Source organism: Stegostoma tigrinum, chromosome 10 (assembly GCF_030684315.1).
Source record: "Stegostoma tigrinum isolate sSteTig4 chromosome 10, sSteTig4.hap1, whole genome shotgun sequence".
Taxonomy (NCBI): domain Eukaryota; kingdom Metazoa; phylum Chordata; class Chondrichthyes; order Orectolobiformes; family Stegostomatidae; genus Stegostoma; species Stegostoma tigrinum.
Window position 1 is genome coordinate 69404591 of NC_081363.1, and position 13710 is coordinate 69418300.

Sequence of the window (13710 nt, forward strand, 5' to 3'; positions counted from 1 at the left end):
GCTGTATCTAAATATCAAAATAATTCTGTAATATCAGAAACATGAAAGCCACACAAGTATTTTGTAAGGATCAGACTGACAGAAGAATAGCCACACAACTTTATATTAGAAACAAATCACATACCAGCAAATCAAACACCTCATTAACATCCTTTCCACGAATCTCAATCCCATTTATTTCAAGAACTTCATCCCCTTCGTGCAATACACCACTCTTCTCTGCAGCACCACCCTTCACAATACGACTGATAATGACAGATTCCACATCATTACGTACTGTAGCTCCCTATACAGGAATACAATTAAAACAAACACACGTTATGCAGGTTTAGGTGAATCAGACATGTTGAATTCCTAGATTACTGATGAATTAGCCGTCAGTAAAGAGTGGCAGGTAGACAGCTGTGCACAGCTGGGGAGGAAAGAAACCAGCTCAAGATACTATAACAAAAAAGAAAATACTGGAGAAACTCAGTAAGTTAGCTAGTATCTACACAAACAACCGCATGGTTAATATTTCAAGTTCGATATGACTTCTTCAGGCCTTTAGCCTTGCAAGCCTAGCAGTTGCATCAAGCTGCAGAAATGGGTCAACAAATGAATGAAACCAGATGGAACATCTTACATGGACCTTTGGTATCAAGAACAATGGCAAACTTACCCTACTGACTCTGCAAAGTCCTCCTTACTAACAATCTGGAGCTAGTGCCACACTTGGGAGCACTGTCTCAGATTAGTCAAGCAGCAACTATGGAATCATGCCGTACCATACAATATTCTGGACAATACTAGAATTCCTAGTTATGTTTTGTTCCACTGTCAGTACAGGTGCACCACAACTTTATACAGCTGGGAGAGAACTGCTCGTGGCATGAGGTCAAACATGAGCCAAAAAATCCTACTGATTACTATGTACAACCACTGCTCAGCTAAGGAATCGCTATTCCTATGTTAAGCACAGCTTGGAGGAAGCACAGTGGAAAGCAAGTGTGCAGAATATACTCTGGGTGGGTGACTTCAATGAACACCATGAGTGGCTTGACAGCATAATTACTGATCAAGTTGGTCGAGTCTGGAAAGACACTGTGGCTAGATTGGTTTTGTGGTATATGGTAAACAAATTAAAGTTAAAAACATACTTGATTTCATCCTTTCCGATCTGCCTTGTGTGGTCACATCTGTCTGTAACAGTACTGGTAGGCGTGACCACCATACAGTCTTTGTCAAAACGAAACACTGTCTTCACAATAGTGATAGCCATCTATTATGCTGCATGGTGCATCATTGTGCTAAACAGAATAGGCTTCTAACAACTCAACACTGGCAGCCAGGAAATATTATGGCCTGTTAGCAGCTACAAATGTACTGAAATAATCTATAAGCTTGTGGTCTGGCATATTCCTCACTCAACTATTACTACCAATTGAAAGCTGCAATCCTGGTTCAATGAAAATTGAGGACATGCAAGGAGAAGCATCAAGCATTCCTAAAAAATGAGTTGCTAGTAAAGACACCACAGTCCCACAGACCATGAGGCTGCTCTCTATATAAAGATGACTGCTGGTGATTTAACTGGAGTGTGAGCACACCTCAGGTGAGGGGATAAGTTCAGAGGGTGTCCTTCATTGTAACCTCAGCCCATGCACGAGCAGAATGTGCGCTATTGGCATAACTTTGCATTGCAAGCTAATATCCAGCCAACTGGCTCCCAAGCTAAAAGACACAAATACATGCATTACAAACATCATAAGCAACAATTGTTACTCAGGGCTGTACAATTCCTCAGCCAAGAGGTTACATCTGAGCTCTGCAGTCCTGCCATATCCAGTTGTTTAATTGTCAACCAATATTCACAACTCAATGAAGATGGTGGCTCCACAAAACCTCCATCCTTAATGAGTGGGTAGTTCGGCAAATCTGTGCAAAAAGAGATGCTGAAACCAATTCATGCTGTGCTCCCCCAGAAGTCCCTGGAATCAGTCTTCAGTCAATTTGGTTCACTGCATGTTATCAAGAAATGGCTGAAAACACTGGATACTGCCAACATGATGGCATTAATACTGAGGATGTGCTCCTGAACTGGCCAAGCTGTTCTAGTACAACTACATTACATGCAACTACCCAACGTTCTGTAAAATTACTCAGGTAAATCCTGGACACAAAAAGCTGGACAAAATCAAATCCAACCAATTATTGGCCCACCAGTCCACATTTGATCAGTAAAAAGTGATGGAACGGACCACTGCTTCACTATCAAACATCATTTGCTTGGCAATAGATTGCTCACTAATGCTCAGTTTGGGTTTGCCTGGGCCCCAGCTCCAAAGTCCAATGAAGCCTTGGCATCAAAGATGGACACTCTAACGTTGTTTTTGTCCATCTTTGATGTCAAGGCTACATATGACCAACTTTCACATCAAGGCCAAGAAAAACTAAAAGAAAGGTAAAGGTGGCCATAGGGCTGCTCTTTGAGGCAGAAAAAACGGGAGAGAGACAACTGATGTTGAATTCAACAGGCTTCAGGCAAAGGGCAAGGTTGAGGTGGGACCTTCAATGGTATCCTCACAGAAATTTAACCAAAATGTTGGCAGCACTGTGCATAACAAGCAAGACAGGCGTCCAGCCAAACTAGTATGTAAAGCAGACCTAGTCAAGTGAGGGGCTGTGTGCGCACATACGCGTGTGCGTGTGCATGTGCATGTGCGCGTGCATAGTGGTCAGTGAAAGTCAGTCATCTGAGCTCCAGACATCTATGCAGGAGTACATCACAGTAGATTAATGCATGATGAACAGCTAAGGATCCTGGGATTGTACTCATTAGAGTTTAGAAGGTTGAGGGGAGATCTAATAGAAACTTACAAGATAATGTATGGTTTAGAAGGGGTGGACGCTAGGAAGATGTTTCTGTTAGGCGGGGAGACTAGGACCCGTGGGCACAGACTTAAAATTGGAGGGGGTAAATTTAAAATGGAAATAAGATGACATTTCTTCAGCCAGAGAGTGGTGGACTTGTGGAATTCATTGCCACGGAGTGCAGTGGCGGCCGGGACGTCGGATGCCTTCAAGGCAGAGATTGGCAAATTCTTGATCTCTCAAGGAATCAAGGGCTACGGGGAGTGTGCAGGGAAGTGGAGTTGAAATGCCCATCAGCCATGGTTTAAATGGTAGAGTGGCTTGATGGGCCGAATGGCCTTACTTCCACTCCTATGTCTTATGATAACATCTCCAAACAGGTTGATGAGATAGTATTTCACATCTGTGGAGGAGGTGGGACTTCAACCCAGATCTTTTGAATCCTTCACGATGTTGTATTAGGCCCAATCAGCTTCAGCTGCTTCAACAATGAGATTTGTTCCATCAAGTTCAGACAGGGATGTTTGTTGATGTCTACACAAATCACAGATACTGAAGCAATCCATATCCAACTACCTGCAATACCTTAACAGTATGCAGGCTGGAGTTGAAAACAGCAAGGTACATCTCCAACAAGACAGAATATAAACATCATCCTTGACATTAAGCAAAAACAGGGCTGGAATCTCAATACTGTGGCTACAACAGCAGCTCAGTGGTAATAATTTGGGAGAGGGTACACCTTCTAATTCCCCAAAGTCTTTTACCATCAACAAGGCGTAAGTTTTAATACCACTTACTTTCCTCGATAACTGCAGTCCAACAGCACTCAAGGAGTTTGCTACTATCCAGGTCAAATCAGTCATTTGATTATCAGCACATCCTCAAGCATTCACTTCCTTTCCGACCGACGCACAGTTGCAGCAACATGCATCACGTACAAGATGCACTGCAGGAACACACCAAGCTTCCTGAGGCAACACCTTTAAACTCACTATCACTACCATCTAGAAGGTCAAGGGCAGCAGATACATGAGAAACTACTGGCAAGATCTCCCCTCTGCCACAACTTTTCCAAACAAAACAACAGCTCAGCCATGATACCACTAAACAAAAAAAAAAAATTGAAAGAACTGCAGATGCTGGAAATCTCTCAAAAATACAAAATCCTGGAAAAATCCAACAGGTATGGCAGCATCTGTGTGGAGAAAACAACATTAACATTTCAGGTCCAGTGACCCTTCCTCTGAATCAGTTCTAAAGAAGGGTCACCAGACCCAAAACATTAACCCTGTTTTCTCTCCACAGATGCTGTCAGACTTGCTGAGTTTTTCCAGGAACGTGTTTTTGTTGCTGTTATGTTATCAATTATTCAGTTATGCAGCTGAGGCTTAACACTTAACCAGGATCACTGCATAAAATGTTTGTACTTAAATGTCAATGCCAACAGGAGTAAACCCAAGTTTGAGGCAAAAAATGCAAACCTTCAGGTCAGAGAGCAGCAGAGAGTAGGTACGGGGAAAAACTGCAAAATGAAACTTCTCAATAAAGCCACTAGATGGGGATAAAATATAAATTAAGAAACCACTGGGATAAAGAGGTTGAAGTGGCACCCAAATATCTTTGCCAAATTAAAGTAACATGATCGTATGCACTGACTCAGGCTTCTAGAAATAGTAAATGAGGTTACAGCAAAAGATTACAACATTTTAACAATTAAGTAGAATTGTGCTTTATCAGTGTATTCTAATGTAAGCTGCTGTTTAGGTGCTCCTTCGATTATTCGAAGGGTAAACTGTAGTACAATTCAGAATAGAACTACTGCTGTATCACTGCATTTAAAGAGATACTTGAAATACAGTATACTTGAATAGAAAAGTTGACAACCTATTCAGTAGATCTTAGGTACTAATTAGCTTAGATGGCTGGTTTGTAATGCCAAGATGCCATTAGCCGGGATCAATTCCTGCACTGGATGAGGTTTCCTTGAAGGACTCTTCTCAACTGTGTCCCTCACTGGAAGCATGGTGACCTACCAGGCATTTCTCTCTCTAATGAGAAAGCACCGTAAAAATCTGGAAGGACTGTAGCAATTTTATCTTTTAAATAAATAGGTAGTTTGTTTGGGTGAAATATATAATACATACAAACCAAATTGAGAAAATCGTCTCTTAGGCAATTGGTTTGTTATCTTAACTTGGACAACTTGTTTGAACTGCTATTGAAAGTTAAAGCCTGCGCAGTAAACACTAACAAAACTATCAAATATCAACTTCACAATGTTGCAACAATCATCTACATTACGAAATTAGAAAAGAATCCTTAATTCACGTGTTAAGAAATACTGAAAATCACAGCTTATTCCCTTCATACTTTAATATCCGAGATCGGAATCAAAGAATCCCTGCAGTGTGGAAGCAGGCTATTCAGCCCAGTGAGTACACACCAACCCTCCGAAAAGCATCCCAATCAGACCCTGTAACCCTGTATTTCCCATGGAAAACCCACCTAGCACATCCCTGGGCAGTGTGGGTATTTTAGCATGGCCACACCACCTAACCTGCACATCTCTGGACTGAGGAGGAAACCGGAGCACCTGGAGGAAACCCACACAGACATGGGAAGACCATGCAAGCTCCACGCAGACAGTTGCCAAAGGTTGGAACTGAACCCAGATCCCTGGCACCTTAGAAATCGATCAATTCTAAGTACAAACTAGAAATTCTTTGTACTTGTGCAGTCAGAATAGAGAGAATTACAATTTGTAATACTGACAATGACTTTCACAAGCAAGTAAATGAAGGAAGATTCCTCATCTTGACTTGAGCTAAACAATATAACTGTTTCTGTAGAAAGTAAAGAAAGCTTTAAACTCCCAAGTTCTTGGGCACCACAACAGCAGGCATGCCAAGGATATTTAACAAAATACTGAGTGTTTATTTAATTTTATATCTATAAAATGATTTATAAGCAACTTGCTTTTAAATCATGCTGCAGTGAGTGAGCTAAGTCCCTATGGTACATGTGAGACTGAATATAAATGCTGTCAGATAAATCAAATTACAAATGTAAAAGCGAACGATCAGTGCTTAACATTTTTCCCAGGAACAGTGTTCAAACTAATGATTATTTTGAAAACTATTTTGAAGTAAAAATATTTATGAAATTCACAGAGAGCTTTTACCCTTTTTGATATACACAGGTGGTCCCTCATTTACAAATGCTTGACTTACACATGTTCAAATTTACAAATGTAATCCCATACAGCAGTGTATTAACATTCGTTTTAAGGATCCAGCATGCGAGTATTTTCTCATACATATGAATGGCTATTTTATGTTGTTCTACACCGTATTCTGAATTGCATACAAATCCACTTGTGACTGTGGTCAAGAATGGGACCCATTCACAACCTAGGGACTGCCTGTAACTAGAGACCTGGCGGTTTTTTTATGTTGTAATATCTTACAATTTCATCTGGAATGCTATATTGCATGAAACAGTGTCAATTATTAACTTAAAAACACATTCAGAACTTTTACATCCTAATGACTGAAATTAATTGACAAAATTTAGAGATACAAATAAGTCAGTTGTGCTAGAGATGATAGGAACTGCAGATGCTGGAGAATCTGAGATAACAAGGTGTGGAGCTGGATGAACACCGCAGTCCAAGCCGCATCTTAGGAGCAGGAAAGCTGACGTTTCGGGCCTCGGCTCTTCTGAAGGAGGGTCTAGGCCCGAAACATCAGCTTTCCTGCTCCTAAGATGCTGCTTGGCCTGCTGTGTTCATCCAGCTCCACACCTTGTTATTTCTTAAGTCAGTTGTGCTACTCTGTTTGATGGCTCTGAAATTGTGTTTAGGTTTCTCTCCTTTATTGCACTATGGAAGAAATATATATCCTTTGTAACAAGCTACAGTATATTCATGATCTGACATTGCTACATTTATCAATTGCTTTCATAGAAATCAAAATAGAAAACATGGACATGTGTAGCAATTCAGCCAGCTCTGCTTTCAACATGATCAATTATTCAACTCAGTAGCCTGGTCCCACTGACGCCTTCAGCACCAAGAACTATATCAAGCACCTTTTGAAAAACATTCAATATTTTGGCCTCACCCGCTCTTTGTAGCTTGCCACTCTCCGGATGAAGAGACTTCTCCTTAGCCCAGTCCTAAAATAATTTTCACCTTTGTCAGAATCATGGGATGATGCAGTCAGAAAACAATCTAAGCCATTGTTGCCCTGCCAGTTCTATGAGAGAGCCATGACTAGCTTGTCCAATGCCTGTTATTTTCCCATAGTGTGTTTTAAACGTCAGTGTATTCCTTTTTAAGTTATCATTAAATCTGCTTCTACCATACTTCAAGGCAGTGAAATCCAAATCACAACATGTTGCTATGTGAAAGGTTTCTTCACTTCATCTGTAGCTTTGGTTAATCAATTTAAAGTCACTGACCTCTTGTTCCAACACCATATGCTCCTAATTTCTCATAGGCCATTAAAACAGTTCATAATTATGGCAGTGCAATTATATTTTACATTGCTCTGTGATTAATATCTTGGAACATCACAGAACAACAAAGTGATGTTGTCAGTTTAGCTGCTGATTGGATTTAAAAATAATTTGCTGTGTGAGTTCTGTTGTCTTAATCTTCAGATTGAGATGGGAGGAGAACCACAAGAACAATTTTGTGGATTAACTCTATAATACGAGCAAAGGATTCCTCACTCTATAAAAAGGAGACTGAAGGGAATCCCTTCCAGATGTTATCATCCAACTAAGGAGAATATAAATATCCTGAAATAGATTTTTATACTACAAGGAATAACCACACAAGTATCAGTTAATCTACTAATCCATCTGCCCCCACAATAGATTAAAGGACAGTTACACGGAAAAATTGATTTTAATACTCTCCAACTTAGTATTTACTCAGCAACATATTAAACATGAACTGGTCTCAAAAATTTAATTATAAATACTCAATCTGTCTGATGCATGAGGTTTCAAATTCATTTCATCAGCTATTGAAATACACCTTGTGCCTTGGCACCACATTTCTTCTTGCCATGCTGCTGTTAAATTTTGAACCCTGTACGCTTGAATCTGCTCTCTGGAGAGTAAGTCAATCCCGTAATTATCAAATGGTACGTGCACGCAGATTTCATGTTCCACAGGATTAGATGAAGTTATGTTCCAAATCCTTTTCTACTCTTATCCATTAATTTTACACTACACTCAAGTGAAAGGTTCTCAAACAAAATTGCGATTTCATTTGCTAACTATCCATATACATTGTATGGGGAAGTCAGTCAAATGAAGCACAAGTCAAATTTTAATTATAAACAGAGCATTCAAATATCTTATATCACGAATGCTCTCTCATTTTTGAATGTGCAATTTTGAATTTAAAACAATGACAGCAGTAGCAACTCTACAGAAGCTACAACACATTTATTTCATCCATCCGATCCTGAACTCTTGCCAATCTGCAAAAGCAGATTGTTTCATTCTGTGGTGCATAACAGTTTAGCATAGGAGTAGTAATAGGTCGTAAAGAGGCAAAGAAAAAAAATCAATTGTACTTTTTGGCAGTTCTCAACTACATCCTGTGGTTACTTTTAATGCAATGAAGGGCATGAAGAACCCAAAAGCCCAAGCTAATGCTCTGGGGATATGGGTTTTGAATTCCAACATAGCAGACGGTGAAATCTGAATTCAATAAAATCTGAAATTAAAGACTAGTCTAATGGCAACCATTCAACCATTGCTATTTGTTGTAAACCCCATCTGGGTTACTCGTCCTTCAGGAAAGGAAACCTGTCATCGTTTCCTGATCTGGCCTACATGTGACCGTACACTTGCAACAACATGGTTAACACTTGCAATTTGGGATTGGCAATAAAAAATGCTGGCTCAGCCAAAAAAATCCCATGAATAGATAACAAAAACTCTCAAACATATTACAATGTACATTTCCAGGAATGGTCCTTAGCATCTTACGTATTCACAACTGAAATGAGCTTTTGAAACCAAACATAACCATCTTATGCCACGCAAGAACATGTATCACATTACAGTACACATCATAATGTTGTATTGCAACTATGATGGGTCCATTACTTTACCAATTAGTAGTTAGGTCAAGCTTACCATGATATTCTTAGAGGTATTCTTTAGTAGTTGAATATCACGTGCGATAATCAGAATCGGCTTTAGCACCGAGATGCAGATCTCTCCAGTGGAGGAAGGAAAATAATTCCATTCAATATGAAGTGTCTGATGAGTATATAGGAAATGGCCCTCAAATTCAAGTACAGTCCTTCAGCTAAGTTAGGTCCGATTTTCAATCGTGGTCCATGCTGACTTGGTTAATCTCAGCCACTAGATTAGTAATATTATAATTGGCCACAAAATCGGAAACTTCAGTCGGAAAGTCATTTGATGTGAAATGACTAACTCGTTATTCTTTAATGACACCTGCTCCAAATGCAAATACAAGAACATCAGTCAAGCTCATCTTACCTGCCTGTGTTTGACCCATATCCCTCTAAACATACCTTGGAAGGCTAAGAATCAAATAGTGTTCTATTAGTCATTTAAAGATGGTGATCAAGGGTTTTGCAAATTACTTGTGCAGATAAGGAAACTGCAGTTATGCAAAGTTATTTCATTCTTTACAAAAGGGCAGAAAACCATGGGCTTCAAGTTCTTAACACGTCTTGTTGGAAAGCAAGATCCTGTTGGCCAGGCATCTCTTCTTTTGGAAAATCACTCAATTACTGGGAAGTTCTTTAATATTAATAGGAAGGATGCAGTAACAATGTTGGGGCTGTATTACAGGCCTCCCAACAGCAAGCGTGAGATAGAGGTACAAATATGTAAACAGATAATGGAAAGGTGTAGGGGAAACAGGGTGGTGGTGATGGGAGATTTTAATTTTCCCAACATTGACTGGGATTCAATCAGTGTTAGGGGTCAAGACGGAGCAGGATTTGTAAGGTGTGTCCAAGAGGGTTTTCTAGAGCAGTATGTATGTAGTCCAACTCGGGAAAGAGCCATACTGGACCTGGTGCTGGGGAATGAACCCAGCCAGGTGGTTGATATTACAGTAGGGGACTACTTTGGAAATAGCGACCACAATGCCGTGGGGCGGCACGGTGGCTCAGTGGTAAGCACTGCAGCCTCACAGCACCAGGGACCCGGGTTCGATTCCCGCCTCGGGCGACTGTACGTGTAGAGTTTGCACATTCTCCCCATGTCTGCGTGGGTTTCCTCCGGGTGCTCCGGTTTCCTCCCACAGTCCAAAGATGTGCAGGCTAGGTGGATTGGCCATGCTAAATTGTCCGTAGTGTTCAGGGGTGTGTGGGTTAAAGGGGGATGGGTCTGGGTGGGATGCTTCAAGGGGCAGTGTGGACTTGTTGGGCTGAAGGGCCTGTTTCCACACTGTAGGGAATCAAAAAAAAATTCCGTAAGTTTTACAATACTCATGGACAAGGATAGGAGTGGTCCTAAAGGAAGAGTACTAAACTGGGGTAAGGCCAACACTACCAAGATTCGGCAGGATCTGAGGAATGTAGATTGGGAGAAACTGTTTGAAGGTAAATCCACATTTGATATGTGGGAGGCTTTTAAAGAGAGGTTGATTAGCGTGCAGGAGAGACATGTTCCTGTGAAAATGAGGAATAGAAAAAGGCAAGACTACGGAGCCATGGATGACAGGTGAAATCGTGAGACTAGCCAAGAGGAAAATGGAAGCATACATGAGGTCTAGGCGACTGAAGACAGACGAAGCTTTGCAAGAATATCAGGAATATAGAGTGAATCTGAAAAAAGGGGTTAAGAGGGCTAAGAGAGGACATGAGATATCGCCGGCAAACGTGGTTAAGGAAAATCCCAAAGCCTTTTACTCATATATAAAGAGCAATAGGGTAACTAGAGAAAGGATCGGCCCACTTAAGGACAAAGAAGGAAAGTTATGCGCTGAGTCAGAGAAAATGGGTGACATTCTTAACACGTACTTTTGCATCAGTATTCACCAAGGAGAGGGACATGACGGATGTTGAGGTTAGGGATAGATGTTTGCTTAGTTTAGGTCAAATTAACATAAGGAAGGAGGAAGTGTTAGGTATCCTAAAAGACATTAAGGTGGACAAGTCCCCAGGTCCGGATGGGGTCTATCCCAGGTTGCTGAGGGAAGCGAGAGAGGAAATAGCCGGGGCCCTAACATATCTTTGCAGTGTCCTTAGACACGGGTCCCAGAGGACTGCAGACTTGCTAATGTTGTCCCCTTGTTTAAAAAAGGGCAGCAAGGACAATCCAGGTAATTATCGACCGGTGAGCCTGACGTCAGTGTTAGGGAAGCTACTGGAGAAGATACTGAGGGATAGGATCTATTCCCATTTGGAAGAAAATGGGCTTATCAGTGATGGGCAACATGGTTTTGTACAGGGAAGGTCATGTCTTACCAACTTAATTGAATTCTTTGAGGACGTGACAAAGTTGATTGATGAGGAAAAGGCTGCAGATGTCATATACCTGGACTTCAGTACGGCGTTTGATAAGGTTCCCCATGGCAGGCTGATGGAGAAAGTGAAGTCACATGGGGTCCAGGGTGTGCTAGCTAGATGAATTAAAAATCTGGCTGGGCAACAGGAGACAGAGGGTAGTAGTAGAAGGGAGTTTCTCAAATTGGAGACCTGTGACCAGTGGTGTTCCACAGGGATCTGTGCTGGGACCACTGTTGTTTGTGATATATGTAAATGATCTGGAGGAAGGTGTAGGTGGTCTGATCAACACATTTGCAGATGACACTAAGATTGGTGGAGTAGCTGATAGTGAAGGGGACTGTCAGAGATTACTGCAGAATATAGATAGACTGGAGAGTTGGGCAGATAAATGGCAGATGGAGTTCAACCCGGGCAAATGCGAGGTGATGCATTTTGGAAGATTAAATTCAAGGGCGAACTAAACAGTAAATGGAAAAGTCCCAGGGAAAATTGATGAACAGAGATCTGGGTGTTCAGGTCCATTGTTCCCTGAAGGTGACAACGCAGGTCAATAGGGTGGTCAAGGCGGCATATGGCATGCTTTCCTTCAGTGGGCAGGGTATTGAGTACAAGAGTTGGCAGGTCATGTTGCAGTTGTATAGGCCTTTGGTTTGGCCACATGTGGGGTACTGTGTGCAGTTCTGGTCGCCACATTACCAAAAGGATGTGGATGCTTGATGCTTTGGAGAGGGTGCAGAGGAGGTTCACCAGGATGTTGCCTGGTATGGAGGGTGCTAGCTATGAAGGGAGGTTATATAGATTAAGATTATTTTCCTTAGAAAGATGGAGATTGAGGGGGGACCTGATTGAGGTCTACAAAATCATGAGGGGTATAGACAGGGTGGATAGCAAAAAGCTTTTTTCCCCCAGCGTGGGGGACTCAATTACTAGGGATCACGAGTTCAAAGTGAGAGGAGGAAAGTTTAAGGGAGATGTGTGTGGAAAGTTCTTCACACACAGAGGGCGGCGAGTGCCTGGAACGCATCGCCAGCGGAGGTGGTAGATGCAGACACGTTAGCGTCTTTTATGATATATTTGGACAGGTACATGGATGGTCAGGGAACAAATGGACACAGACCGTTAGAAAATAGATGCCAGGTTAGACACAGGATCTTGATCAGCGCAGGCTTGGAGGGCTGAAGGGCCTGTTCCTGTGCTGTAGGTTTCTTTGTATTCCATGAGAAATTAATATGTATACCATTTATTCCTTACTGGTATGTTTCCATGCTCTATGACTCTATCACTAAGTTCCACTGAAATCAGGAAGGTTGCTGCATCTACATCCATTATTCTAATTCACAATTTAAGAATAATCCCTTGGATACACTGCAGTTTACAGTCACTAAGCACAAACAAAACCTAGAGAAGTTGGTTTTTTAAGTTTAGATCATAACACATTCTGAATACTCAGCAGTGCTTTGGTACAGCATACTTGTAAAATAATAAATTAATCTTATGTAAAAACTCACCATATTGAATTTCTAAATATTGCAATCTAATATAATGGGTTTTCACGTAATAAAGAAAACTACAAACTCATTAACTGAGGGCCAAATTTCAAAACAAAAACTTGAGGTATCCAACGTTCCGGTGACAAGATGACTATGTAATTCAATAAAGCTAGCCATTCAGTTGGAAAACTGCACAGTTATGTATATGCATGTCATTACTAGTGTGCGCATTTACAAATGAACATTGCTTTAAAAAAAAACTAATTTGTGTGAAACTTGTTTCAGTTACATGTTCAAGTGATTTATTCATGTAAAGTGCCAGTGCTATGATAATTAAATGGTATGAAACATCAAATTCATGCTTCCAAGAGGCTGTATGGTGAAGAGTTCTCCTTAAAACAAACAGATTATCTAAGTAGATGGGCAAATGCATACATACAGTTATTTGTATAAATCTTTGAGATCCAATTTATTGGTTTGATTCCTTAGACAGTATCCTTGGCTTTGTTTCACCAGTCTTAACATTACATTTGAAAATCTGCAGTTTATGGCTAAACCACTTAAAACAGCCATTGAGAGATTATATTCCTTTGTATGAAAATACGAACTGTAAAACTTCCAAGTGGTTGGAATCGTAGCAAATTTGACCAAGGCAAACTGCTTAGAAATGCAGAAGTCAATTCAAGATGCAAATGAGAGAACCATCACATCACCCTTCTTATTTGGGGAGGCAATGGCGATGAACGAAGAGAGACTCACCGCAATTCATATGCATCAAAACCTATTATGATCTTAAGAGAATATTAATAAAGTGCTATGTACTGGATATTAAAATCATGGCTATTATA

General features: G+C 40.8%; 1 protein-coding gene across 4 annotated transcripts in view; it reads right to left on the reverse strand.

Annotated features, from left to right (window-relative positions):
* LOC125455573 (protein PALS1-like) overlaps positions 1-13710 on the reverse strand; it is a 101495-nt gene that overhangs the window by 23023 nt on the left and 64762 nt on the right. For all 4 annotated transcript variants that reach the window (XM_048537706.2, XM_048537705.2, XM_059649232.1 and 1 more), the window contains exon 6: positions 125-286. In XM_048537706.2, the coding sequence (XP_048393663.1) occupies positions 125-286 (162 nt within the window). The remainder of the gene's footprint in view (positions 1-124; positions 287-13710) is intronic.